The sequence below is a fragment of the Carassius gibelio genome, chromosome A14, assembly GCF_023724105.1.
Source record: "Carassius gibelio isolate Cgi1373 ecotype wild population from Czech Republic chromosome A14, carGib1.2-hapl.c, whole genome shotgun sequence".
Taxonomy (NCBI): Eukaryota; Metazoa; Chordata; class Actinopteri; order Cypriniformes; family Cyprinidae; genus Carassius; species Carassius gibelio.
In genome coordinates this window covers 1,717,407-1,745,294 of record NC_068384.1, presented here as the reverse complement: position 1 = coordinate 1,745,294, position 27,888 = coordinate 1,717,407, and the positions used below count along the sequence as shown (strand labels likewise).

The window sequence follows — 27,888 nt, the reverse complement described above, 5'->3', positions numbered from 1 at the left end:
TTTCAGTCTGTAAAGTTGGTATTGTGTCTCATTCAGTGGTCACAACTCGCCCCTCTCCCTTTTTCTCCCTCCACATCTCAGTCCTCTCCATTGTGGGAGACAGCTGTTTGGCGGATTGGGGGTGTTGGGTGTCATTTTTATTGATGGAAAGCAAACATTTACTCTGTGTGCCATTTAAAAGCACCACCCTCATCTGCCTGCCAGTTCAGCTCAGCCAGAGGCCTCAAGAAACACTCCTGCTCTAACACAACAGACATAACGAGTTGTGTATTCATATTGACAAAGGAGAAACCAAAATATTCATACCATCCTCAAAACTTGGAAATGTCAGTTTTGAAAAACAAAACTGGTGTATCTAGTGCTAAGTGCCTCCTGCATTTGATGAAATGTTTTTAAAAACAAGACAATTAATTATATCCTATTCAGGCCTTCCCAAGGTGTGAGAAATGGCAAGAACTTACTGATTAAATCACCAACTGGGCATTAACACAAGAATATTTAAAGACTCATTCCCTCTTCAAAATATTGGTGCTTTCATTAAAACCTTTTTGTTTAAATGGTTCCATAAAGAACCTTTAACATCTGAAGAACCTTTCTGTTTCACAAACGGTTCTTTGTGGTGAAAGAAGGTTCTTCAAATGACAAAAGGTAAAAAAATGATGGTTCTTTAAAGAACATTTGACTGAATGATTTGTTGTGGAACCAACAATGGTTCTTCTATGGCATTGCTGTGAACAAGCTTTTAAAAGCACATTTATATTTAAGAGTGTTCTTAAGTTTCTTAAAGATTAAATCAAGTTTGAGGCTAAATACATCAAGTGAGCATTGCACTGTTCTCTTTGATATGTGTTGGTACCAAAAATATAAAAACATCAGGAAACAAAGATAACCTGATTTAGTTAAAATATTTTATGATTAAACTTTTATTGATTAAACTGCAAGATGTTTGATTTTGATAATTTAGAGCCCCAGTCTAGATTAAAATGTTGCTGCAAATCAATAGTTTGCACGAAAACCTAAATAACTAAGCCTAAATTCAAATAAAGAAATAAATAAAGCCCGCCAGACGGTTTCCATTAGATTGTTTTTTATTTCATGGAAATACAACATAATTATAATTCCTGTTCAGAACAATTTGTTGTACATTCTATTATTCTCTCCTTTTTTTTTTTTTTGTATTTCAAAACATGATCACTTGTACAACAATATGAACAAAAATCTCATGTCACAAACAGATCCATGATGACAATAAATTACACCTGTCATGCTTTGAGATTTTAAAACAGCACGTCCTTAATGTCAAAACATTTTTTTTTTCATCATCGTTCACATATTAACCCTTCCAAGAGCGAGAAAAATCAACTTGTATGCATAAATAGGTTACTGGAAAATTCCCATTTAATTCAACAGTTATTTAAAAACTGATTAAAATCAATCTGAAAACTCCAGGAAAAAAGGAAACAACAGAATATGATGAGCATTCATGAGGTTACATTTACAACAGCCACATAAATTACAAAACTGAACAGAACGCTGGCCATTCTGCGTAACACTGCTGAAGCAAAAGGTCTGTAAAGGTAAATACTGAAATATAGGAAATGTCAACATTTGAAATTTTATCTTTAATATTTCTGGAAATTTTAGCAAGCATGATATCGAAACAGCAGATGTCCAATATTTTTGCTTTTTGTCCATTATTGGTCAAGGTAATGCAGTATCATTACTGCTGTCTGTTACAGTAAGAAATGTCACCACAGCACAAATCCAGTTATTAGAACTTCAGAACGGTAAACTGCTTCACTAGTTTACATATGATTATTGTGCATAAAATCGCCCAAATCAATAGTTTAAAGACTGAGATTAAACTGACAGAAAAGATAAGTGAGGTTACTTTTCAACAGTTGAGGCAAATACTGATACCAGTTAAGTACCAAAAAAAATGTCAACAAGTATTACACGCAATTCTCGACCGCAACATTTACAATGATGGATGTTACAAATGCAAATATCTGTAAACCAGTGCTTTAATGCAATAAAGAGAACGCTATAAACAATTTTGAGCATAAAAGAATTAGAAATAGGAGAAATTATTAAGGACATTTGTGTCCATATTTGTCAACAACTCAACATACTCTTGCTTTTTGGTCTGTATATTACAGTACAAACTATATTAGGATATATGGCATTTGTGAAGTACATGCAAATACTATTATAAATGAAATCTGTATGGGCATTGTTAAAAAAAAAAAAAAAAAAAACCTGACATCAGTCATGTTTTCTTTTAATACTTATTAATAATCAAAGTAATTCATATTTACTTTTTTTTTTCTTTTTTTTTTACTAGAACTTAACATTTGTTAGAACTTCCTCTGGTGACCTGGAAATATTTTAGGCAGTCCTTAATCTCTCAAACTGGTTCACTTCAAATGTGAAACAGATAGTGAGTGTTGATATTCATAAGGGTTAGATAACAGCTGGGGCAGACTGAGAAATCTACTGTGATTTTTAACCATGTGGCGAGACTGGAGGTTCGTCTCTTATTTAAATAAAGCCCAGGCAGTCCTGAAAGCTCTAAGGCCCTGTACACTACATTTGAGACCAATGTCACACCAGAGGAAGAATAGGATAGCTGGAAGTCAAATAAAGTTGATTTAACATGTGGTGGCCAGAGACTGATGTATAGGAGGCTGGAAACAGCGAACATGCTCCACAGTAGAACTGTCTGTCTCCACAGCCTTCATGTACTTGTTGAGGATGGCAAAGATCTCGTTGTTGAGAATCTGATACTTTCTGATGCGGTCTGCCATCTTTTTCAGGGGCTGAAAGTTACGTGAAAAAACATTAAATACGGAAGCCCATATCTACTTACTCTAATCTTCAGTGTCACATGATCATTCAGAAATCATGGTAAAATGCTGATTTGCTGCTCAAGAAACATTACTGACCTCAAACTTTTTAAGAGTTTCCTGCAATGATTTGTCATTTTTAAATAGTTCATGTCTATATGAAATCAGGAACTTACCACATTCTTAATGATCTCATCTTTGCCGTCCTGCCTCTGGACCTTCAGCAAGTGGTAGCAGAAATCGAAGAGGTCAAAGCGACGTTGTTGTCCTAATAGCACAATAATGGCACATCCAGCCCAGTTCAGACCATCACCGAAGCACTGCCTGAACACAAAAAGCCCCAAAACGTTCATAAATCGAAATCAAGTGCTCGCTTGCTATTTTTTATGTAAATTGCAAACTATTCCAAAAATCCAAGCTGAATGTATATGCATACTCTGCAGTGAACTCGTGCGTGCCCACAGGGATGCAGTACACAAACTGCATGGCGCTCCAGAGGCGGTGGAACTCCATGCACTCGTCCACATGCATGACGCCATTGGTGGGGGGAGGGCCTCGCCACACGCTGTCCTGAAGGAAGCTGCGAATGCGCGTCAGGATGACTTCAAACATGGACAGACCACAGCACAGACGCTCCTTCGTCAGCAGGTCTCCCTCTCGAGCTATTGCAATTTGCTAGTAAAGGCAATTAAAAAACAAAACCAAATCAACCTAATCATGTACAGCACTGAAGGCATAAACAGTCTAAATCCAGTGGTTACAGAAAACAATCACCCATCTTTAAAAGAATCAAGTCCTGAAATGAAGACGGACAGCTGTATTTACTCAGTGCAACTTATAACATCCAAGTGTAAGATAGAACACCAACATGTCAGAAAAAAAAACAAAAAAAAAAAACATGAATTGCTGAGTTGGAAAAAGGATCACTCCCTCCTAAAAATGACCTATAAACTCAATCAGATGTAGCTAATCACCTTCTCAATGGCACACAAAGCCAACTGACTTTCAACTGTGATCAGTTGTGCTAATTTTGATCTGGTCAGCGTGAAAAGAGCTTTCCTGGAGCATTTCAGTCCTCGGTAGCACAACCGAAGCACTGTCAAAAAGAGCTCTGGGATAAAGTTAAGTCAAAGATTTCAAAGGCTTTATCAATGCCTAAAAACACAGTGAAGTCTATTATTAAGAAGTGGAAGGTATTTGGTACAACACAGACCCTCCCCGGACCAGGACGCAACTGTATGAAAGAGCCAGTCTACTTTACTGAAATAAATGTATTATTCTATTTAGCAAAAATACATTAAACTGATCAAATGCAATGGCGAAGACATTTACAATGTTGCAAAATATTTCTATATAGGAAAAAAAAAAAGATTGTGCTACATATTGTGTTAGTGACAAATGCAACGATTGGCTCACCTGTGGGGTCCCAAGTCTCTCAATGAGGGGCACCAGGTGAAGAGGAGCATACTTTGCCTCCAGCCTCTTCATCCTCACCTCAAGTCGCTCACCCTCTGTAAACATACATCATTAAATGGAGATTTCAGCAGGTATAAAATTGAACTCATATAAAGATTTCTTAATCAGAAAGCAATTATGAGAAACATGATCTTGTAGTTTTTAAATGTGATTTTTTTCACCTTTTATGTAGACTCTTGGGAGGATGTTCTGGAATGGTGCTGCATGAAGTAAGTCACAAACCTCTTCCTGTGACTGAGGTCAAACAAACAAAACAAAAAACATGACGAGGAATGAATGAAAAATGCTTCATCACACTGCAAAATGAAATCTGAATCAAGCTTTACATACAAACATCAGACACACACACACACACACACACACACATATCAGTGTAAAAATGGGTTAGTTGTAATATATATGAAAATGTAACAGTCCTAACCATGATGATATTTAAGAACTGATGTTGACTGAGAAGCTCGGAATAACGGTAACTGATTATACCAAATATAGTACTGATAAAAGGATCTCATCCAAAAATCTGATCACAAATAGCACTTTCTGATTCTAAAAAAAAAACAAAACTTGAAACAAGTTCAAAACATTTCCTTTAAATTGCTTGCTTTGAACAGCATTTCTATTATTATGCATCGTCTCATATCTATTAGATATTTGTATTTAGATACATTTATAAAATTAATATATAATATGCATATTTCTGTGAGAACTATGATTGTTTTTTTGCAATAAAAGGTTATAATATTTGTTGAAAATATTTTGGTTACCCTATTAAAGGGTGTAATATTCTTTATTTTATTAATTTAACACACTTTTTTTAAAGTTGGTCTATGCATGCATGCAGATTGTCCTCAGTTGTCGTGACATGCCCTACTTTTTTGATCAACATTTAAGACATTAACTTAAAAAATAAAATAAAAAATGTATTGAGATTTGTGTGTTCTATGTTTCAGTCTGCTGTACCTCATCTTGCTGTTTTTAACACAAAAATGGGTCATGTGATTGCCCAATCCAAACTGTAGATCACAAAACGGCATTTTGGACATCACTAACTATCAATATGCATTCTATTAAACCTCTACATCAACATTTACTAATATAAACCCAGAAAGATATAAAATATGGGATAAATTAATTACTATTGTGGCAGTTGGTGTAAACCACTGATCATTGGTGTAAACCCTAAATTAAATGTAATGTGGAAAGTTCAAGGTCTCATGGCATTGACCTTCAAATCAATGAGGCACACAAATCTGAGCAAAAATGACTTCATTCACAATAATAAAACAAGCACTGAACAACACCTAAACAAGAAGAGAGATGACCAGAAGAGCACCCTGACAGAAACAATGTTAATGAGAGATCAGCGTGCAATGATCATTCGACATTCACTATGCTTCAGAGAGAGAGAGAGAGAGAGAGAGAGAGAGACCCAAACAGGAACACGAGAGAAACAGGCTTCAGAAGATTTACAGTCAGAAGAAGAGTGTATGGAAGCAGATGTGCACCAGTACGGGACGTCACAGGCAGCCAGAGAGGAGTCGTGACTGCCATGAAAGCAAGGAAGACTTCCTTTAGAGGAATTGATCCTAAATAAGCCTTAATATTAAGCCACTGGGCACGTTTAGAAACGTCATGAAAGTGCCAGACGTTCACATCTCCGTATTACATTTCAAGTTTTATTCTCTCGTCTTGGTGACACTAGCATCCTTGAATCCATGGCAGAACACGGCACAAAAGTGACTAAAGAAAAAGTATAAAAACCAGGAAGAGTGTGTGCTCAGTCAGTTTGTGGTTCGGTTATGTATGAGGCCTAATTCCTTACCACCTGTAGTTGTTGCCAGCGTGTAATGAGAAATAAAGTTGCTTTTTAGGGGCAGATGGCAGCAGTGTCCTCCACCCACACACTCATTAATATACACACAGTAATTCATTAATATTCACATCCAGAAATGCACACATATTAGCATACACATCAGCGTACAAATTCAAATCTGCCTCTTTATGCAGCTCATTTGCAAAGCCAGGCTGAGTCATGTCATGATTGAGCCTTGAAATTTGGTGTGTCAACAGGATGCTTTTATTATAAAAAAAAAAAAAAAATCTTTAGAGCAAATCATACTTATTCAGAAGAAAACAAGGCATTTTATAAAAGATCAGACCTGCCAACCTTGACAAAGAATGAAGAGAACAGCAATAGTGCAAAGCTTAGTTCATATTATTTTGCACTATTTTGCTTTGCACTTATTTCCTCTTATACACCACCACATCATGAAGAAAACAATGCAATAATTTATAGTTGAGACAGGGATAACCCATCAGCCTTAAAATGTGGATTTGCAGTCAATTTTAGCATAAGGCAACAAGGAAAACTAAACTCTGCTTTAAACACCTCATTGGCCATAAAGGTTGCACCAGATTTTGTGTAATCTTACTAGTGTACTTTGATGTCAAAATGCGTACCTATTACACAAAATGTGTACAGGTTGGCAGGTCTGAAAGATTGAAGCTAAAATAGAAATCAGCTTTAGAAATCAGCTTTGAGATGAGGTTTTAGATTTATTGATTAGGACTAAGTCATGCAAATAGGAAAATTAATTCAGAGGGGGTCTCACCAGAGCTTGCTCGATGAGCAGACAAAAGAGGATGGCATTGCCCACCTCTCTCAGACTCTGAAACACATCGGTCTTGAGCTCAGCATACTCAATGATGTCTTTCAGCTGATGGTGGAAGAACTCCAAGATGCCTGACAAATGGTCCACATTACATAACTTAAAATCCAGGCTAGGAATTGACATTCATATCCTTAAAGGGTTAGTTCACCCAAAAATCTAAATAATGTCATTAATGATTACTCCGGGATATTGGTTTGTTTGAACTCAGAGGGAGTGTGAGCCACATTAAAAAAGTTAACAGCTTAAGTCATTTGTGGATTAATGCGTATTGGAGACGCAAACCGTTTAAAACGATTCAGTTCGATTTAGTGAACTGGTTCAAAAAGATCCGGTTACATCAAATGATTCGTTCACGAACTGGATATCATTACACTGCAGTGTTTTGAACTCTCTCACAACAGACACAGAAGAGAAGACAATGCTGAATAAAGTCTATGCTATTTTTTGACCAAAATGTATTTTCGATGCTTCAAAAAATTCGAACTGACCCTCTGATGTCACATGGACTACTTTGATGATGTTTTTCTTACCTTTCTGGACATGAACAGTATACCGTACACACAGCTTCAATGGGGTGACTGAGAGCTCTCGGACTAAATCTAAAGTATCTTAAACTGTGTTCCAAAGATGAACGGAGGTCTCACGGGTTTGGAACGACATGAGGGTAAGTTATTAATGACATCATTTTGATTATTTGGTGAACTAACCCTTTAAGTTACTGCCTTCTTCACTTTAATGAGCTATAAAATGTTTTACAAAGTGTTATACAAATTGTTTTAATTCATACATTATACTAAATTAACAAATTCAATCGACAGCTCTAATAGAATTCAATTTACATTCATGCATTTGGTAGTCATTTGTATACATTTTTTGAGGCTTGGAGAGCATATATATATATATATATATATACACACATATATACATATACATATAGATATATATATATATATATATATATATATATATATATATATATATATATATATATATATATATATATATATATATATAAACACATACACACACACACACACACACACACACACACACACATATATATATATATTTGTTTTTTTTAATGTAAAAGTTTTCATCCTATTCTTTGTATTTATTCTATTCTTTGAATTTATAAATCCTGTAGCAGATTAAGACAGGTGGAGTTAGGGGAGGTGGAGGGACTGTGACACGACTGGAGTGTTACTAGCTCTGATCTCACCTGGTGATCCGTACTCATGACGAGGGAGACGGCAGATCTTGGGCATCACCTCTATGAGGGTTTTCACATACTGCAGGATGGTGCCTTGCAACTGGAAAAGACAGAGGAACAGGACAAGTGATAAAAACTAAATACTGGAGTAGTGCATGAAAGAGAACCTACATGTACACATAGCAGAGAGACAAAATACCAAGCTCTTGACAATCTTGAGCAGCTCCTCCATCACCACAGCAATGCCCTGGTAACCAAGAAGACGGCAGATTGTTTTGAAATGTGGAGGACCCACAAAGTTCCTGTAGGAACTGTAGATGTGGGAGTAAGCAATGTTCAGAGGCTGAAAAACAGAGAGAGATCTTTAAAAACAGACATCAATATTCTCTAGCACACTTTAACACATTCAAGTCTTTGGTTTGGTAGCACAGACTAATTATGCTGCTTACAGACCTTGGAGCCATATAAGTAGTAAGGCTGGACATTGGCAGGTTTGTCCCTCTGAGGCTCCTGGGTAAAGGGAATGGCTGTCCGCACAAACCTGTTCCATGAGATCGAACACTTTTGTCAACTATAATGAACCACATTAGTACGGGTCTGAATCTACAACTTATGTTTACCAACCTGTTGGTGGAGCCATTGTAACAGTAGTTTGGTAAGAAGTCAAAGTTGAGTTCCCAGAAGACATGCAGTGTGATGCGGCCGTACGGAGCAGACACGTTGTGATTGGCCTCACGGAACATGGCGTCAAAACTGTCCAGGGTCATGTGCTTCGAGAGCAGGCGATGAGTCAACCTGTTGATTTCCATCAGCCATTCAAGCTCCTGAAACACACATGACCAGAACAGTTTCAGTTTAGTGAAAGTTCTTAGAGTCCTTGGATTTCTAAATCAAGTAGGGCTGCACGATTATCACAAAAATCATAATTGTCGATTATTCCCTTAAAACTGTAATTGCGATTATTAATTATGATTATCACAATTTACATTGAATTTGTGTTTATACCATTGTTTGATGCAACTGCATGCCGTATTTTTACATGAGAATAAACAAGCTGAAAACACTCTTACTGAAAAACTTATAGTGCTTTTCTATAGTTTTAGGGCTCAAATGTCTCAAATAAAATAAAAAAATGCATCTTAAGCATGCAGAATAACATAAGTGGACTTTGAACGATTAATTGCCACTTTGAACGATTCCGTAATTGTGGAATCCATAATCGTAATTGCGATTCGAAATTTGGTCAGTTGTGCAGCCTTAAAATCAAGATTATTCAATTTTAAGATGTCCAAATGAGTAAGAAAATTGTCTGCAATACCGAAGAAACAGATTATGATGACAACAAATACCAAAACAGTCTAAAAGCACAAGATTCTCACCACTATGGAGGTGAGGTCCTCGCTCTCAAAGCGGCTGATGGCCTGATCCAGGGATTTGTACATGGCTGCTGAGATCCTCTGGGTTATCAATCTGTTCAGGTCGATGGAGCGACCCAGCAGCTAACAAAACAGAAACATGTTGTTAAGAGTCATCATTTACAGAGTACTGAAAGTGATAGCAAGCTGCTTATTCTAATTGGCAATCGGTGTGTTGTCACACCTGAACATGTCTCTGTTTGAGCAGTGTTTCGTAGCGGTTTGAAGGCGGGTATGGAATGATCACACCATAGTTCTTACACTCCGCACGGAAGCGTTTGTCTAGGAGGACACTGTGAGGAAGAGAAAGAAACATACAATCTATAGCAGAATGATTTCTTTGTTTGACCTCTTAAATTAAGCTTGAGAAACATTTAAAATGAGGAAGGCTAATTGTTACCTTCCAGCCATTGCTTTGTAGTAGGCAAATATCTGGTCAGCTAACTTGTACACAAACTGATCGAAACACAGGTTGACCTAAAATGGAAAAGAGATTGCTTCCGTTTTTACTTAAGATCCTTTTGAACGGAAGACAATAATGAAGAAGCTGATAATAAATAAGTAGATATACACTCTACCTCGGCCTCTATCTCATCATAGAGGAACTGCTTCTTGAATTTGGTGAGGGCATAATAACCACTATCATTATAAAGGTCCAACGGATACAGCACATATCTGAGGCGAAAAGAAAAAAAAAATATATAAAAAATGCTACAACCTGATAGACACGATTAGTGTTCATAGAGACTACTGTTCAAAGGTTTGGGGTTGGTAAGAAGTCTCTTATGCTGTTATTACAATTTTAAAATAACTGTTTACTATTTCAATATTTTTTGTGATGGCAAAGCTGGATCTTCAATGTCTCATGATCCTTCCGAAATCATTCTAATATGTGATGTGGTGCTCAATAAAAATCTCTTATTACTTTCAATATTAAAAACAGTTTTGGTGTTTATTATTTTTATGGATACTTATATATTCACAATCAATTTAACACATCCAAACTGAATAAATAGAAGACTGACCCCTAAATTTGGAACGCTAGTGTAGCTTAATACCCAGTTTTAAACTGTGTGTATGTGGCACATACTCCATCATGGAGGGCTCTTTGGTCTCCAGAATGTGGTCGGTGAGGATCCAGGGCATCGACATCTCAATGGGGAACTGGATGCGACGGCCCATGGTGAGCTCCAGAAAGAACTCTCGGAACCACAGTTGGGACAGATCACAGCACTGCTGCAGGGCCTCTGGCAGCCAGACAGGAAACAATGAGAACCTCATGCAAAAAAGAGACTGCAACATTTCTCAGTCTACTCTCTGTTGCTGTGAAAACTATGAATATGAAAGTGAAGATGTAGTAGTGACCCATACTCAGAATTTCTGCTCTGCATCCATGTGAACACACACACACCGTGAACACACACCCGGAGCATATGCACTTTACATATAAAGATGATGCAGTTGCTTAACAGAAAACTGTTGCTGTTGTCTCACCACTAAAGTTCAGGAGATGGGTGAAGAAGAAAGACTGCTTGTGGAAGTCCTCTATGGCCTGAACGATGGGGCCATCCAGACTGCTGCGAAGAGTCTTCTTAGAGCCACTTTTATCGGCGATGAGAGACTCCAGCATGGTGCGCACCATGTAAAGCTATATGACCGGGAGGAGCAGATAGTACTCAGAAACAAACCTCACAAATAGCATTAAATATCATCTATGTTGCAAACACAGTTTGACTGACCTGTGTGCTTGAGGGGCCAACCGTGCGACGAGGAACTTTGATGTCAAATCCTCCTTTGGGGTCCTTCTCTCCCCTCAGACAGGGGTCATTAGGAGGTTCTCTTCCCCCTTCCCAATCACAGATGGTTTTACGAATTGCCTGAAGTACACTATAAGGAAGCAAGGAGATAAGTAATGCCCAAAAAACTATATTTTGTTTTACGTGGTGTACATCTTACCTAATGAGGACGTTCTTTTTCTTGCGCACTGCCTGTCTGAGTGGCTCTCTCAGGGTCACTTGTGCAAAGTCCTGCAGGGCAGAGTAGATTGTGTGCCTGATGGCCTGGTTGAACACGCTCTCCATCCGTCCCATCAGCACCTGGAGACCCTTGATCATAGCGATGACCTCCACCAAGGCGAACTTCTCCTCGCTGGTGTAGTTGTAGCGTGTGGCACGTTCATACTCCTCGGCTGTGCCAGGACAGTCCTTGTTGCAGAACTTATCCGTCGGGTGGACTAGTTTCCAAGAGTACTAGAGGACGAGAAGACAGTTTAAATGCAAGGTAGACGGAGAAGTGGAATGCTGCAAACTGTTTAAATGGTCTCAGGCGCACCACTTCCATGACATGAGTGCTCCACTTGGACAGAAGCTGCAGTCCTCTGAGTGCCAGGTCGAAAAGCTCCTTGTATTCCTCATCAGACTTCTGACTGTCCAGCCCTGATCCAGTCACCACCTCACTGTTACTGTAGCGCGCCAGCTCTGAGATGAAGCGGATGTGGTCGTCTCTGATCTGTACCATCTGCTCGCAAAGGTTATACTGCGGACTGATGCTGCTCTGAGTGCAGGTCCACCTGAGAAAGACAGAGAGAGAGAGAGAGAGAGAAGACACTGTTAAAAAGCTGTACACAAAAGAACTCTCTTTGATATTGTGTAATATTATTACATTTTAAATAGCTGTTTTCTCTTTTAATATATATTAAAATGTAATTATTCCTTTTTTTCAGAAGCCATTTCTCCAGTCTTCAGTGTCTCGCGATCCTTCAGAAACAGCTGTGCTGTCTAATAATTTTATAGAAACTTTGATGATTTTTTTGGATTCTTTGATGATTAGAAAGTTCAAAAGAACAGTATTTATTTGAAATCTTTTCTAAAATCATAAATGTCTTTACTGTAAGTTTTGATGCAAATTTTGATACTGTATAAAAGTATCATTATCTTTAAAAAGTCAAAACTTCTGAACTTCTTGAACCGGTCAAGTAATGCTAATGAGAGAACTAGCATCAGATAGAAAAGCAAAGCACTTGTGGTTACAAGATCGTATCATTCATAAACTCAGTCGAACACTCACTTGGACTTGTTCTCTTCATAGTGGGCACTTGTTTCTATGTATCGTGACAGCTCGATCTGCATATCTCCAAAGAGGGGCACGACCTGAAGCTGTGAAGGCATCCACACCAAATGTTACAATCAGAGAATTATGACCAAAAAACAGTCAGTTTTCAAGAGAACCAGAAATTTTGCATTCACCTTAAAGAACTTGTCGATTTTGCTAAGGTTTATCCTTTTCTTTGCATCCAGTTTGTAGATGTTGCTGACATTTCCATCCATCAAGTATAGACCGAAACCCATGACCTGAAACACAGAGCCATGCCTTCATCTGTGAAGCTCTCTTTCAGCCGAGTCTAAAAAGCTTCAGCGGGAATGGACGCGCTCACCTTTAGCAGCATGTGTTTCTCACTGGGGGTCAGGTACATCTTGTTCTCGTAGTAATCCACAGAGATGTTGACAATATCAGCCAGCAGCTCCTCATAACCTGGGATCACCTCCAGCTGCTGGTGCAGACACTGGACAAACACCACATAAAACATGACACACTGCATGCAAATGTCCAAGTGAAACGGGAGGACAAAATCAGCCATGAAAAATCACTTTTATTGTATGGCCGCTCATCACACAAGTCTAACATATGGTTACAGAAGTTGTATGGACCACTTTAATGTTTTCAATCATTATAGGATCTTGACAGCCCTTAGTTACTGTACTTTTAATTGCCAATGTGTTGCATGAGCTGCATAACAAATAATTAAATATTTATTGAGTATTATGGACTATTCCTTTTATGTAAATTTGACCATATTTTAAGTTACACATACCTGTGTAATTCTGTTGTGATTGGCTAAAAACATCGAGAGGTTTTGGGACTCTTGGATGGACTGTGGGTCAGCCATCTTTCTCAGGAATTGAGCCGCTCTTTAAAGATGAAATAGCAATATAGAGCTTTTTATGTACGTGTTTATATATTATAGCTAAAAAAAATGTAAATGTAAACTTCACTCTTATACCTCTTGTAAGCAGAGTGGTCATTTTTTACACTGCACTTCATGTTCTTCAGTTCGTCCAGCACGGCAAACATGTTGATAAACTTTCCTAAAGTGAGGAGGTAGGCCTCGGACACAAAGTCCTTCCTGCGTTCAGCATGACACAGTCGCTTTACCTCGCTGCAGAAACGTTCGATGGCCTTGCGCTAGAAGGAGGGATATCAATGTTAAAGCTACTACGACTCTCGCTACTAATTTTGAAAGAACAACAACAACAAAAAAACACTCCTTTATTTGAAAAGTTAAATATGAATATAAATAAGTAATTAAATGGAATGTAGCCTTCAAGTAATTGTTATTTTCTGTAAGTAATTAAAAATAAACACAAAAATGAAGACATAAGAAATAACGAGTTTTTCTTATTAGTATTGTTGTTTGATGAATAATCATGTAATTTCAGAATTGATAAGTAATGAATGGAGTTTTATTCCTCTCTCACCTGGAAGTACATGAATTTCATGAGCTTGGTGACCTCAGGTTCCAGCACCTCCACGGTTTTCTCGTAGATCTCCACACGGTTTGGCTGCTCGTTGCACTTCACCTGATGTGCACAAGGGGGCGTCATTAAACTGGCAGGATTCAGAACTGGGATCATGAATAATGGGTCTTTTCCCTGCAGTGAGTGCAGGGCAATTATGTTGTTGAATTTGGTCATTTCAATCATAACTTGGGGTTCAGATTCTCTTCAGATCGAGAGCATATCTTGAAAAAAAAAAAGTCAATTAATGTAAAACAAGACTTGGCACGTAGTCGTTCAACGTTGACAGCAACATTCAAACTTCAATAAATCTATGTGCACTTGACACATGATACTCTAGCATATTCTTATTGAGTTCCTCTTCTACACCATGACTTGCCTGATAGTAAAAGCATATGTGGGCCAGTAGTTCAAACAGTGCATGATTTTACTAGAGTACTGAGAATACACCTCAAATTGGACCACACTTACTGCATCAGATGTCACGTGTGTGTGTGTGTGTGTGTGTGTGTGTACCTGAGGAATGGCTCTGGAGCAGCTCCTCCAGGTGTACAGCATGACAGCATACTCATGCCCCTCCTCCAGCATTTCATTCTGAGAAGAAAAACACAGTTTGAAAAAGAGGAAAAAGAACAACTATAAAAGGAACCACTCACATAATCTCATTTTTCGGACCTCATGCTTTCGAAAAAACAACAATCCATCAGACACTTATTTACTGGAAGTGACCATTATTGCTACGTAGAATAACTCCATGTTCCTTACAGGAATTATTTGCAATGGTGGTATAAAACGTTGTAAGCCTGTTCATAGACAGAGGGAGAGATGAAGAGAGGGAGAAAGTCTAGACAGCTCATCTGATTAAAGTGGAGGCAATTCAGTTTTGTCATTTCATGCTGCATACATTGATTTAAATGTACAAATGTGAGAAGAGACAATACAAGTATGCAGGTATGATTTTAATTGTTCCCATTGCAAACACTGTATTAACTTAGACCACAGCATTCTTATTCTATATATAGCGAACTTGTTCACAGCATACAAAGACTACATTTATGAGCTCATTAGAGATTTAGCAGAAGGTAGCTGAAGCAAACAGGACTTCCAGTCCTTGAGGACTTCTGTTTCACAGAGTAATGTGCACTCCTGTTTGACAGTCCACGCACATCCACGAGCCACTGAGCTGTGAGAGGAAGAGGTGGAGTAGCTGCTTTAACACCATTTTTATCCTGCACAAAACCCCACAGAAACTGAAAACTGTACAAAACAAGCATAAACAAGGGTGTCTTTGAGAAAATGTGTTTGTCCTGAGCTCTCTGCCTTTCACCTCTGATAAAACAGAAATGAAACTGATGGGGTTTTTATATGGCACAAAACATCTTGCCCAGCTTTTACACGCCTGACCCTTAAATAGTCATTACAGTTGCAAATCTGTTGATGTGGTTTAAGATGCTCTGACAGATGGATGTTCACACAGAAATTCACACAAAGCAATCTATGTTTAGGATAAGGAAATACCTTCTTTTAAAGTCCATTTAGAGTACATACGATTTTACGTGCAGACTCATCAGTCAAATAGGATTTGGAATATTCTTTCAAAGTCACAAACCTTGTAATATGTTGCAATACCATGATAGAACCTGATAACTATTGCTACTTATTCTTTGCCACTGTATCATTCATATACCATGGCATTTAATTGTTTCTTTTAATAAAATCTAAATTGTAATGTTTTGGAATGATGCTTATCGAGGATGCATTTGATTAATAATAGAGTAAAAAAGTACTTATAAAATATTATTACAATTTAAATCATATCTTGTTTTCTATTAAAATGTCAATTATTTCTGCTGAAACTGAATTTTCAGCATCATTACTCCAAGTCTTCAGTGTCACATGATTCTTTAGAAATCATTCTAATATGCTGATTTGCATCTTTTTTTTAAAAAATAGCAATACTTTGTAATATTATAAATGTCACTTTTGATCAAGTTAATGCATTCTTGCTGGATAAATGCTGGATAGCTGCTTCACAGAACACCATGATATAGCCAGTTTACATTGTGAAAAAACACGGTTTTGTAACAACACCTAAAAATATGCTAACGTCATGGTATTTTTTGTAAGTAAATGCTTTGGGAAGCTGCTCTGTGCTTATTTAAACATCACTGTAGCAAAGAAAAGCCAACATCAGATAAACTGAATGACTGTTTCTGCTTCTCAGTGCCCTTCTGATAAAAATTTCAGAAAGAACTATAAAGAGCAGCTTTGTTATAATGCAACATCCTTTTGTTATTGCTGCTCTTGGTCACATGGCCTGCAATTCTAATGTGCTGTTTCACAAAGTCCTCCTTCTACTCACCATGCTGGAGTGCACAGTGGCCTGTTCAATGTAGCGGGCAATACCAGTGACAAACGCATTTCTGTCTTCGAAGTTGGTGTCAAAGTTTGCCTAGTAACAGACAGAAGGTCAGTCCAGTTATGTCCAAATTTACTGTAAACTCTACATTAAACAGCGACTATAAAAAAGCATTTGTGTAAATGTACCTGGTACATGATGGAGGATGGTGGGGGTTCGATGCATGGCTGCTGGTCTGGGAGGGGAAGCTCCTCCAGCAGGTCCACATTGGACAGCGCATCCTCCAGGGTCACGTGGGTGGTCATTGCGACACAGGTTCACTCACAAAACAGTCCAATCTGAAACATACATAAACCATGAGCTTCAACACCATCAGACAAGGATGCTGGACAAGGATACTCAATTGCATGAAACACAGTCTATGAAACACTAGCATTTGACGTGACCTTGAAGTAATCCCTCTAGTTAAAGTGTTTCACTTGGCTTCACCGTTGGAATTCAATTAGGTTCCAAACACAAGCAATGGCGTGGCTGCCAGCAAATCATAAGAACTAATGAAACGTTACATATTATGCATGTTGTGCTTTTATTATTTATAATATAAAGGAGGGCGATACTAACCAAAACCTGACATGAGTTATTTTATGTTATCATATCATCATATATATGTTATCATATATAATCACTTTAAAGATAATTTTGCTTAAAATAAGGTTTAATATTTTTGTTAATTTTCTACAGCAATTTCACCATACCATTACTTCAGACATAACCTAATGTGTTAACGTGAATAAGCCAAGATGGTCATTTTGATGTTTTTCTCTTTTGTTTGAATTTGACTATATTCGCAATAAGCCATGAATAACAAATTGAGCTCTCTTTTACGGTTTATTGCTTGTTTAAAATCACTTCAACATAACATAATATAATATAGTATAATGTAGTGCTGGGCGGTATACCGGTTCATACTGAAAACCGGTGTATATTTTCGTTACGATATAAATTTTTAATATACTGCCATACAGATGTATTTAATTACTCAATGTTCGTAATGAACGTTATGCTGCGCCGTGGCCGCGCGACACTGTTTCAGACGGACCCTTTACAATGTTGCACTTTAAGCAGCGACTGCGAGGCGTGATGAGGGTAAACACAGTAGTGCTCTGGTGTTACGTTATAATGCCTGTTTCACACATACTCCGTTTGCAGTGCGTATGCGTTGCAATTTTTTTTTACGCACCCATGTTAACGGATTCCATTGTTCACACTGCACGAGGTAGCGGCTCATCAGTGCATCAAGGAACGGTCCGTCTGCAGCATTGCAGTGATTGTTTACGCACCGAGTCTATTTTTGCTGTGGTGCAGGCGCTGATTAAAGTGAAAGTGCATTGTTTGTGGGAAAAATTAACAAGGATTGAAACGAAAATGCAGTCATTTCACAATAAATGTATACTTATTAAAGCTGTGTTTCACACGCAACACATGGGTTTTTGGCTAGGTTTAAAACAAGAAAAGGTGCACTTTCAGATAAACAAGGAAAACAATATATATTTTCACTTTTATGGAGGCAGAAAAACAAAGTTCATTAAGACCCGTGGGATTGCTTGTGATAAAGATTTAAATGCAAAAGGCACAGGACTGTTTCTGTCTGTGGTGTTTTAATTTGACATATTTTAACAAGAAAAGTAGGCTAATTATTTTGTTTAAATGTTTTGCCGCTTGCTTGAGCAGCTTATTATACAAACCTAGAAGTAAAATGCATGACTAATGCATTGTTTATATTTATTGAGTTTAAAATAATGTCTATAACTATGAAAGATTGTTACTGTGATAAAAGACTCACAATGTTGAAAAAAAAATATGATATGACATTTACATGATATGATATCAAAACAATGAACAAATGTTGTGTTTGTGGACTAAACAGCCGCGGAACTGTAGCAGACTGCAAACACGTCCTGTGTGAAAGCACAATGAGTCCGTGCTGCAGACTGCATATGAGTATTTGTGAAACAGGAGTAACAGGCAAGATGGATGCTGCAGAACTAGTAGAACATGACACAAAAGAACCAAAAAGAGGAGCCTGGTCTGCTGTTTGGAGGGTTTTTGGTTTCCAAAAATCCGACCTCGACCAAACAACCATTATTTATTCTAGTGCTGTCGGGCTAAAACACAAGCAAATTGCTCCAGCACCTTAGCCGCAAGCATGTCTTGGAATATCAACCAGCAGAAAATGTATTGTACACCTGATTATGCAAAAAAAAAAAAAAAAAAAAACTCATGAACCGGGAAACCGGCATAATTTTGAAAAAAAAACATGATATACATTTTTGTTCAAACCGCCCAGCACTAATATAATGGTAAAACTTTAGAACAGTGAACACATATTCACTATTAACTCCTTTATTATGGTATTATTTCCCTGAACAAACTCCATTTGCTGCCTTTGCTCTATATTGTATAGAAGAGTCAATCACTCAACAGACATTTCGAAAAGCAGCTTTAAGGCCCAATATACTTCAAACGAAATCGAAGAACGAACTGATATAACATCATTTTGAACAAAATCATGCCGAAACGAAGTTCGTTTTGAGTTGTTTTGGCAGTTCGAAACAGCTGACCAAAGAAACATTTCTGCAGGAGCTCGTTTTGTCCCCTAAACACATTTGAGTTTCCATTGGTCCGTGGCGGTTACGCAATCAGTGGGTGTGTTCTAAAACTCCACCTTATTTGGCATGCACTTTTTTTTACGGTTCGTTTCTCAAGAGAGAACAATATCTCCAGCCTAGTCACTAGTAACATGAATACACTGGAGTGTCGAATAGCTGAGCTGGCACAGATATATCCGCACCTGTACAATCGCTCGCGGAGAGACTTTAAAGATTCAGAGAAAGCATTTAATTCCTAGAAAGAAATTGCAATGAAGCTTGGTGTCGACGGCCCAGAGTTATGCAAAAAGCAATGTAAAGAAACATCCGAGACAAGTTTTCCAAAGCCATGAAAAGAATGGAAGTAAAAAGTTATGATATAAGGTAGCAAGTACCAAATATGTGTTTCAAATAAATATAACACAATACTGCTTTTTCTTTCAATAAGCGAATTTAAAGGGTATAGCATAAATGAAATGTCAAACGAACTTACAACAATAAACCTTTCAAAGTTTTTCAAAAAGTAAATTTATCAGAAGTAAATCATGACATTCATGACAATTTATCCAGTTTAATAAAATAAATGAACACTAATAAAATTAAGTAAACTGACTCCAACATTTTTTTTTTTCACGTCATGCTTAGGTTTTACAGACTATGAGACATTCACACTTCCCATAAAGGACTGATTTTGGTTCTTTTGTATTGCAAACATGACACTTGACTCTGAACTGCGGCTAATCCCTATTCCTTTGGTCTATAATATTCTGACCATTGGTAATAGTCTCACACCTAGATTGCCTACACTTCCTCATTTCATCGTTGTTGTGTTTAGGGCTTAGGCACGAGTTTTTCGACACATTTACATTAATCTATACCCCGCCACCAGCAGCACGAGGGTGTCGGAATGTTCGTATACCATCGCTCAGCCTTTTCAAACTTCTTTTTGCCCCCAGACGAAGAACGAAAATGAACTTCTGTTGCGGTATACTGGGGCCTTTAGAAGTCATGATCCTATTTCTGTTTTTTTTAGGTTTCTTTTGTTAGTACCTAATACCACGAATGACACATTTCTTTAATGCTGTGTCCAAAATTTTTTTTTTACAACTTTTACAAATGCATCTCAAGACCCCTGCATTTTCAGGAAGTTGGGTTTGTTGAGGCGTATCGCCGATTTTAGACCCGAGGCTGATTTTTGACTCACAAAACCAATGCCTTGAATTAGAAGCTACTTCAATTGCTCCTGTGCAGAATACTGCAGAATTTATATATAGGACAATTTGAGGCAAACCTGTCAAAGAATATTAGTTCATTTATGGAGGATGAAAAACAATGATGAAAGAGAAAGGAGAAATGGGATTGGAAAATGTCAACCCTAGGTTGCCCACATGTCCAACATATCTGTTATGTTACAGCACAAATACATTTCAGGTCTTAAGATGTTTATGTATAATACAACATGATGAATCTGTCCAGAACAGGTGAAGTGGCTTGTTAGTCATTTGTCCAAGAAGGAGGCTGATTTTCAATCTTTACCTTCATTAAAACAATGACAGAGCATGGAAATGTGGAGCTTGTTTGACCATTGAGCATCGCACATGTAGGAAGAGAGATGGCCTGTGGTCACCATGTGATTAAATAAGGAGCCTATATGGAACAACAGCTCTCTTATGAGTAACCCAACAAACAGGAACTAAGTAGAAATTACGTAGTGCGAACAACGTACAGTAAAAGAGAAAAATGATGACGCATCGTAGCAACAACACACAGAGTGAAGGCTATTCACTGTGCAAACGAAAAACATTCTAGCAAAATGACCAAAAACAACTAACAATATGTCTGCAGGCTCTACCTGCACCATCAAATGCAGCTGGAAAAATACTGGTTTTTCCAAACAGATTTAGGGGAGAATCAAATTATAAAAGGCTTATTTTACAGTTGTCTGTCCACATTAAGCTGGGGAAAAAACATTTTAACCTCACACAACGACACATATCAACTTTAAACAGCACTCTCAACAGGTTTGGTGGGTTCAACCCAAAGTTAGTTTCAGGTGGTTGGAGGTCACAGCAGAATCACATGACAGAATAACGGTCTCAGACCATTCACAGTAGGTCAGGGTGGAAACAACACTTGATCACAATGCTGAAGGACAGAGAAAGGGCCAACATCAGGTCTTCACAAGCACAAACTAGTCCAGGGATGTATGCCAAATCAAATCGAAGTCATGTTACTGAGTTGTTAAGTGGTGAAAGCTACAAGAAACTTTTCCTAATGGAAAAACCCATTGTTAATATGTCACTTGCCATTTTTCTTGTACAGGCCACAAACAAATGCATGCTGATACGCTCAACGGCACTTTAACAATACAGATTCATCTATGCTGCTATAAAATGGGTGTGGTTTCCTTTCAGCATTTATTTATCTCACAATGTCATGCAACTATGTATTACAGGAGTTTTAATTTAGACAACAGCAACAGCTCTAAAACACGTGAAGCTCCTGTTCTGCTCAGCTGCTTCTGCAAAGCTTGTTCAAGTTCTGTCCTGAAAGAAAAATTAAGGTCCGCTTCAAAAACTTAGTGAGCCATTGTTCAAACAAATCGGTCCTTCTTTGAAATTGAGTCCCCATTAGGACCCCAAGAGGTTCCATTGTCTCAAATAACCTTTAATAAGTATGCTAATAAGTTAGTGCCTGATGATAATTCAATAAAAATCATATTATATGTCATTAGAACTGCACTGTAATGACCATTAATGTCTTCTTTATTTAGCTCAAGCGCAAGGTTGGGGTTCGATTCCCCAGGAACACGTGATAGGTAAAAATTGGTAGCCTGAATGCACTGTAAGTGCCTTGGGATAAAAGCGTCTGTTAAATGCATAAATTTAATTTCAATTTAATGTACTTATATAAAATATAAATACAGATATTTAATTTATTAGTTCATTATTATTTTATTTATTATTATTCATTAAACTTCGCAGACTTCAATAAAGTAACTAAATGGAATGTCAACGCAATAATAATGACTTAAATATACATTTTGCTCAAATATTTTGCATCCAAAAGTGGAAGTACTTTAAATCTCTTCCCCCTTTTACAAAAAACCATAAACTGCAGTACAAGATGGTTTCTGCAGCCAGTTAAAGACTAAACCATAGTTTGTTTAGCAAAGCATTGTTTAAATATAGGTACTAAAATACATTTAGCAATTGTTGTTTCCCCCCTGCTGCAACAAAAATATACCGAACCATGACTTTAAAAATGAGACACGTAACAAGCATCATTTTTGTATGTTATATCACTTCCCTAACATTTTAACAAATGAAATTGCATTATATAGTAATAAATTACATTACACATATTTTGGTGTATTCTTAGTTCAACTAATGTAGTTGATGAAGACCTTATTTATTAACAAGAAAATCCCATTTTTAACAGTACCATTTTGCAATCAACATAGGTGTCCGCCTTCAAATGCAGATTTCTAGTCATCATGGAACGTCATAAGTGACTCATATGGAACACTCTCATTAATATTCTGTGTGAGAGACTTGCCTCAAAATTGAACACATAATCACACATAACCAGAGTAAAAGAATCCATTTTAAAATGAAGGAAACTACTTTTTATGATTATCTAATAATAAAAAATGACTCAATACATACTTCATGAAGGTGATCATTCTCTAACAGTAATATTCAACAAACAGAGCTGGTCTGCATCAAAAACAAAAATCAAAAGGAGGATGTAGTTTGAGCCCTGGGTGTTTCTGCACATTGTGATCTGCTGAAAAGAATCATGTAAGGTGGCATGAGACATGTTCAGACTGATAACAACCGCAGAGCTGAATAATTGTCATTCAAAATGGGACTCTTGGAAAAAAAAACATCCATGACACCAACAAGTTCCAAGTGGAAGAAGTGATCTGACAGGGAGAGAGAGAGAGAAAAAGTGGGGGAGACAGAGAGGTAGACGCTGTGCCTGTGGAAAAGGATCCTGAGATACTAGAATAAACTTTCCCACAATGGCTTATTCTCATTGTACGGTGGGGTTCACTGTCTACATTCCTATACGTTCAGTGAGCATGACAAAATCGCACTACCACCGACATGAGCCACATGCTTTTTACTGAGATACTACAAACATGTTATCATGGCAACAATTCCAACATAAATCCATGCTTTTCCCAAAGCTCCCCACTGTCCACAACAATATTCAAAGGTCACATGATTTTTCTAGTTGTTTATGATTTACTGTATAAAGATTAAGGATAATGATTTTCAAAAAATTATTTTTACCCCCAATTTCTACCTGATACATAAAATATTTTAGAGCTTGACAAAACTATTCAAATGTATATTCATAAAATTTATAAAAGTACCTAAGGAGGTTTTAGTTTCATCCCATTTAAATGTGTGTGTGTGTGTGTGTGTGTGTGTGTATACACACTACTGGTCAAAAGTTTTGAGATCAGTAAGACTTGCAATGTTTTTTAAAGAAGTCTGTTATGCACATCAAGGCTGCATTTATTTGATCAAAAATACAGGATAAAAAACAGTAATCTTGCAAAATGTTATTACAATATAAAATAAAGGTTTATATTTTAATATATTTAATAAATATAATTTATTTCTGTGATGCAATGCTGAATTTCCATCAGCCATTACTCCAGTATAAAGGGTCACATGATCCTTGAGAAATCATTCTAATAGGCCGATTTATTATTAGAACAATCAATGCTGGCAACAGTTGTGCTACCAAATATATATATTTTTTGGAAACTGCAATAATTTTTTCAGGATTCTTTGATGACTAAAAAGTTCAAAAGAACAGCATTTATTCAAAATATAAATATTTTCTAACACAAGTTCAAAAAAAATATTAAGAAGCACAACAGCTTCCAGCACTGATAATAAACCAGCAATCAATTAGAATGATTTCTGGAGGATCATGTGACACTGAAGGCTGGAGTAATGAATCAGCTGTGCATCTCAGGAATAAATTATATTTTAAATGTATATTAAAATAGAAAAACTTTATTTTACATCATTATAATATTTCACGGTATTACATAATTTTTCTGTATTTTTGACCTTATAAATGCAGCCTTGATGAGCATAAGAAACTCCTGTTACAGAATGTCTGAAATATACATATTTTAGCTTTTGTAGCTGACAACCACTGGTCTAGCCACAATAAGCTGTTCGAGACGTAAGGGTAATAAGGGCTTCCACCACTGAAAAAGACTCACATTTGGGTCACACTACTCGGTTGGACATCATACTCGTGCTCTTTCTGCAAGCCTTGAGCTACAATTAGTCAGGCAGGCAGGCGGGACGTGTAATTGATGACTGACTGAAAGATTCTCCCTTATGTACAGACAGGCTACACTGAAACAACCCCTCCACATACTCTGGACTGTTCATGATTGCATCATTCAATTGCAGTTTCTGAGATGAGCAAAAATGTGGTTGATGATGTAGTTAGGAATGCATCATTTCCATCAGCAGGTGAAACAGTTTCATTATGAGTGCTGTTCACCATGCGTTTTATCACTGATTACATTAGCAGGTAAAAATGACACAGACGGATTTTCATCTGTATTCAGGAAACCAGTGGTTCCTTGTTCCCTTGCAAAGGAGCGTGTGCATAATTTGAAATGTGTAAGTGATATACAAATCATGGCTCAACATGCTTTAAAGGAGCTATGTGGAGGTTTTTACTTAAAAAAATCTTTGAGATAGAGTTTTCATTTGTACATGTATGAGCCAACCATGATGTAAAAAAAGAATGACACCTCGACTGTCCACCACGGTTGCCTCTATCAGTCTGTAGGCTCAACTGTGCGTGGAGGAGTCGGGCCCGAATTGGCGCGAAAATTCACAAAATGTGACGTCATGCGCATTCTCGTCTACTTAGGCTTACAACCGTACGGCACGCCAGCCATTATTGTAAGCAGTGGCAATAGTGTTTTCAAATGGACTCTGCAGATGGAAAGAAGCGACCAGCCTCCAGCACAATTCAGACATCCACATACACTCATCGAAGTAAAAAATAAATAAATAAATAAATAAATAAATAAGAGCGTGCTCCTCTGCCAGGCGGCAAGGAACTCGACCGGAAGTTGAAGTCGGCTGCGTGCTGCCATCTTGTAGCAGAACTTCACTTGCGTTAGCATTCCCATTGACTCCCATTCATTTTGGCGTCACTTTGACAGCGAATAACTTTACATCTGAGGCGTTTAAAGACTCCGTTTGTCCATTATTTATTTCTAAGATACACGACAATGTATAAAGGGCTCCATTACCTTCTATGTTACATTATGGCCCAGTCGAAACAGTTTTTATAAAAAATAGGCTAACGATTGCGTCATAACCACTCGACTCTCTGTCGTATTACCGTACAGACAGGAGGAGAAGCTCGGAGGCAATTAACTTAATATGGCGTACTGGCGTTACATTTTAAAATACTATACAAAATAATCAATCAGAATACTTACTTCTGCTCACTCACGCCAAATAACTCCCCGCTCAAGCTCGCCGTCTCTGCAAGATTAACGATGGCAGTTTGCACGCACAGCTACTAGAACATTTACATCTGTCAGACAGGTTGCTGACGTCGTCAAGCTTCGTTTGAGTCTGCACGTCAGAAACGGAAGTGCTAAAAAACGCTAAAAATGGGCTTCAATTGTCTCAGTTGAGTTTCAATGGGGTCGCGGTGTCCATTTCTTTTACTGTCTATGTCCTCTGTGCACTGAGAACGAGCATGAGACTGGCTGCAGTTCCTCAAACGGCCAATGGTGTCAGTAACGGTTAGAAATTTCAGAACCTACGGAATGCTCCTTTAATGAATGAAAAGATTCTGCAAGAAGTTACAGTTAAAGTCGACATGAAATGAAAATGTACCCCTTTTTTTTGTACCCCATGTTACTGACCTTGTAAATGTGAATGGAACTGTAATAACTCCAGCCGTTTCTTACAATTGACTGTGAATTTGTTGCTACTTCTGTTTCATCATCACAACTTTAAGGTGTGGACAACAGTTAACTTCACACCGTTCTCTCAAGAGTACTTGATTAGTGAACGAATATGTTTGTAGTGTACAAATACCACTAAACTGGATAATGTACACTTGACAACATACTGGTGCTACGTTCCTCTCACTCGTATCACTCATCGTTTAAAAATGGTTATTACAAAATGTTTATTACAACTTTAGACTGTGATAAAAATGGCCCTGGAGGACTTCAGTTTAATTTCATTTTGATAAATCCATAAAGACAATGAAATCATCAATCAGAATTTCAACTGGTAAAATATATAAAGAGCTAAATGAGAAAATAAAAATCTCAGAAAGAGTTTACTTTCAATTAACATGGTTGGCAGATTACTACATAAAATAATAATATTGTTGCAGTGCTCCTCTTGTTGTTGGCCGATAGCAGTCTACATTGTAACGGACTATTTCTTGGAGGAAGGTTGAAACTAATTTAACAGAATATGTTGAATCATATCATTTTTTTGTTTATTTTTATGTTCGTGTATTTTTAATATCATAACTAGCATTGTACAAAGCAGGATATCGTACAATAAGCTGGTCTATACCTCGCAATATCGTTTATTTTGCCCGTCAGGCTGCAAATGATCATTTCTGAATTGCATTAACAGCATGTTAACTAAACCCAATTATTCGACATAAAATCCCAAAATATGGGTCTTTAATCATAACATAAGCAAAACATTTCCACGAGTTTAAATGAAAAGGCTTGAATTTAATTTATGGTCATTTAGTGCGTCATACAGGTCATTTCTTAATCATCAAAGGCGTGAAAATAACGGTTCGGTTGGCAATAACCCAGTCACCGGGCACCAGCAACACGAGCAAGCTCGACAGCTCGTGGAAAGAATGGTAAAAAAAAACATCTCAAAATGTAATTATGGCGACATGAAACGACACTGACCTTCAAGTAATCTAATTGTGCTCTAAAGTAAACAAATAAAGATAAAACGCATTCGTTCACACTTGAGATGTGCGAGATACGTGCGCTCTCACCCCACCCATAAAGCGGAGAGATGCTATCTATCAGCACCTCCATCATAATAAACCATCTTCACCAAATTAGTGTTAAACTCCCTCAAACGCGAACACACAGGTAGCTGGCTTGAAACAACAAAATTCAAGCCAAAACCGTTTTCGTTGTGCAAATATGACTGAGCATCATGCCGGGGAATAACGTTACACGAGCAGGTTGGTGTCATCATCTCGCGCGCACCGTCGAGCGAGCGCTCTCATCTCTGTAATTCATGAAAATATTCACATTTACCTACCTGCTAATTGCATGTCCGCACTTAAACTAACGGACGGCCAGTGCAAAGCGGGGCGAAACAGTATGAAATAGCGTTGGTTCGGTGGAGTAGAATTGATGCTCTGGGCTCGGTCTCTATCCGCTAATCCACCCCACACAAAGAGTAGAAAATGGCTGCAAGTGCATGCTCTTAAAGAGACAGGCACCCATGTAAATCAGCATCTCTGGTGTGAGTCATCAGTTTGCATAGTCGATTTTTTTTTAATTCTTCGAGTAGTGGATTAATTTTAGCATGAATATAAACAAAGAAGGTAAGAGGAGTGCAGATTCTATGGTGTTTTCTATGAGTATGCATTATCATATATTTGCATTGACTGCTG

At 37.5% G+C, this 27,888-nt stretch overlaps 1 protein-coding gene across 2 annotated transcripts; it reads right to left on the bottom strand.

The window, feature by feature from the left end:
* Window positions 1-1,070: 1,070 nt before the first annotated feature.
* On the bottom strand, window positions 1,071-27,677 carry LOC128027191 (cytoplasmic FMR1-interacting protein 2). Of its 2 annotated transcripts, XM_052614531.1 has the most exons (29): window positions 27,531-27,677; window positions 16,741-16,890; window positions 16,556-16,645; window positions 14,710-14,787; window positions 14,155-14,256; window positions 13,680-13,861; window positions 13,491-13,587; window positions 13,053-13,181; window positions 12,865-12,969; window positions 12,686-12,774; window positions 11,951-12,188; window positions 11,576-11,868; window positions 11,359-11,506; window positions 11,114-11,267; window positions 10,710-10,866; window positions 10,198-10,294; window positions 10,020-10,096; window positions 9,804-9,912; window positions 9,584-9,703; window positions 8,829-9,028; window positions 8,658-8,745; window positions 8,404-8,547; window positions 8,214-8,304; window positions 6,935-7,065; window positions 4,484-4,556; window positions 4,263-4,357; window positions 3,283-3,521; window positions 3,023-3,170; window positions 1,071-2,819 (listed from the first exon to the last, which is right to left on the bottom strand). In XM_052614531.1, exons 2-29 carry the CDS (start codon window positions 16,855-16,857, stop codon window positions 2,652-2,654), a joined length of 3,759 nt encoding a protein of 1,252 aa, XP_052470491.1. In that variant the 5' UTR covers window positions 16,858-16,890; window positions 27,531-27,677; the 3' UTR covers window positions 1,071-2,651. The 2 variants fall into 2 exon arrangements, with proteins under 2 accessions (XP_052470491.1, XP_052470492.1); XM_052614532.1 differs by lacking the exons at window positions 1,071-2,819; window positions 3,023-3,170; window positions 3,283-3,521; window positions 4,263-4,357; window positions 4,484-4,556 and adding an exon at window positions 4,587-6,147.
* Window positions 27,678-27,888: the final 211 nt, after the last annotated feature.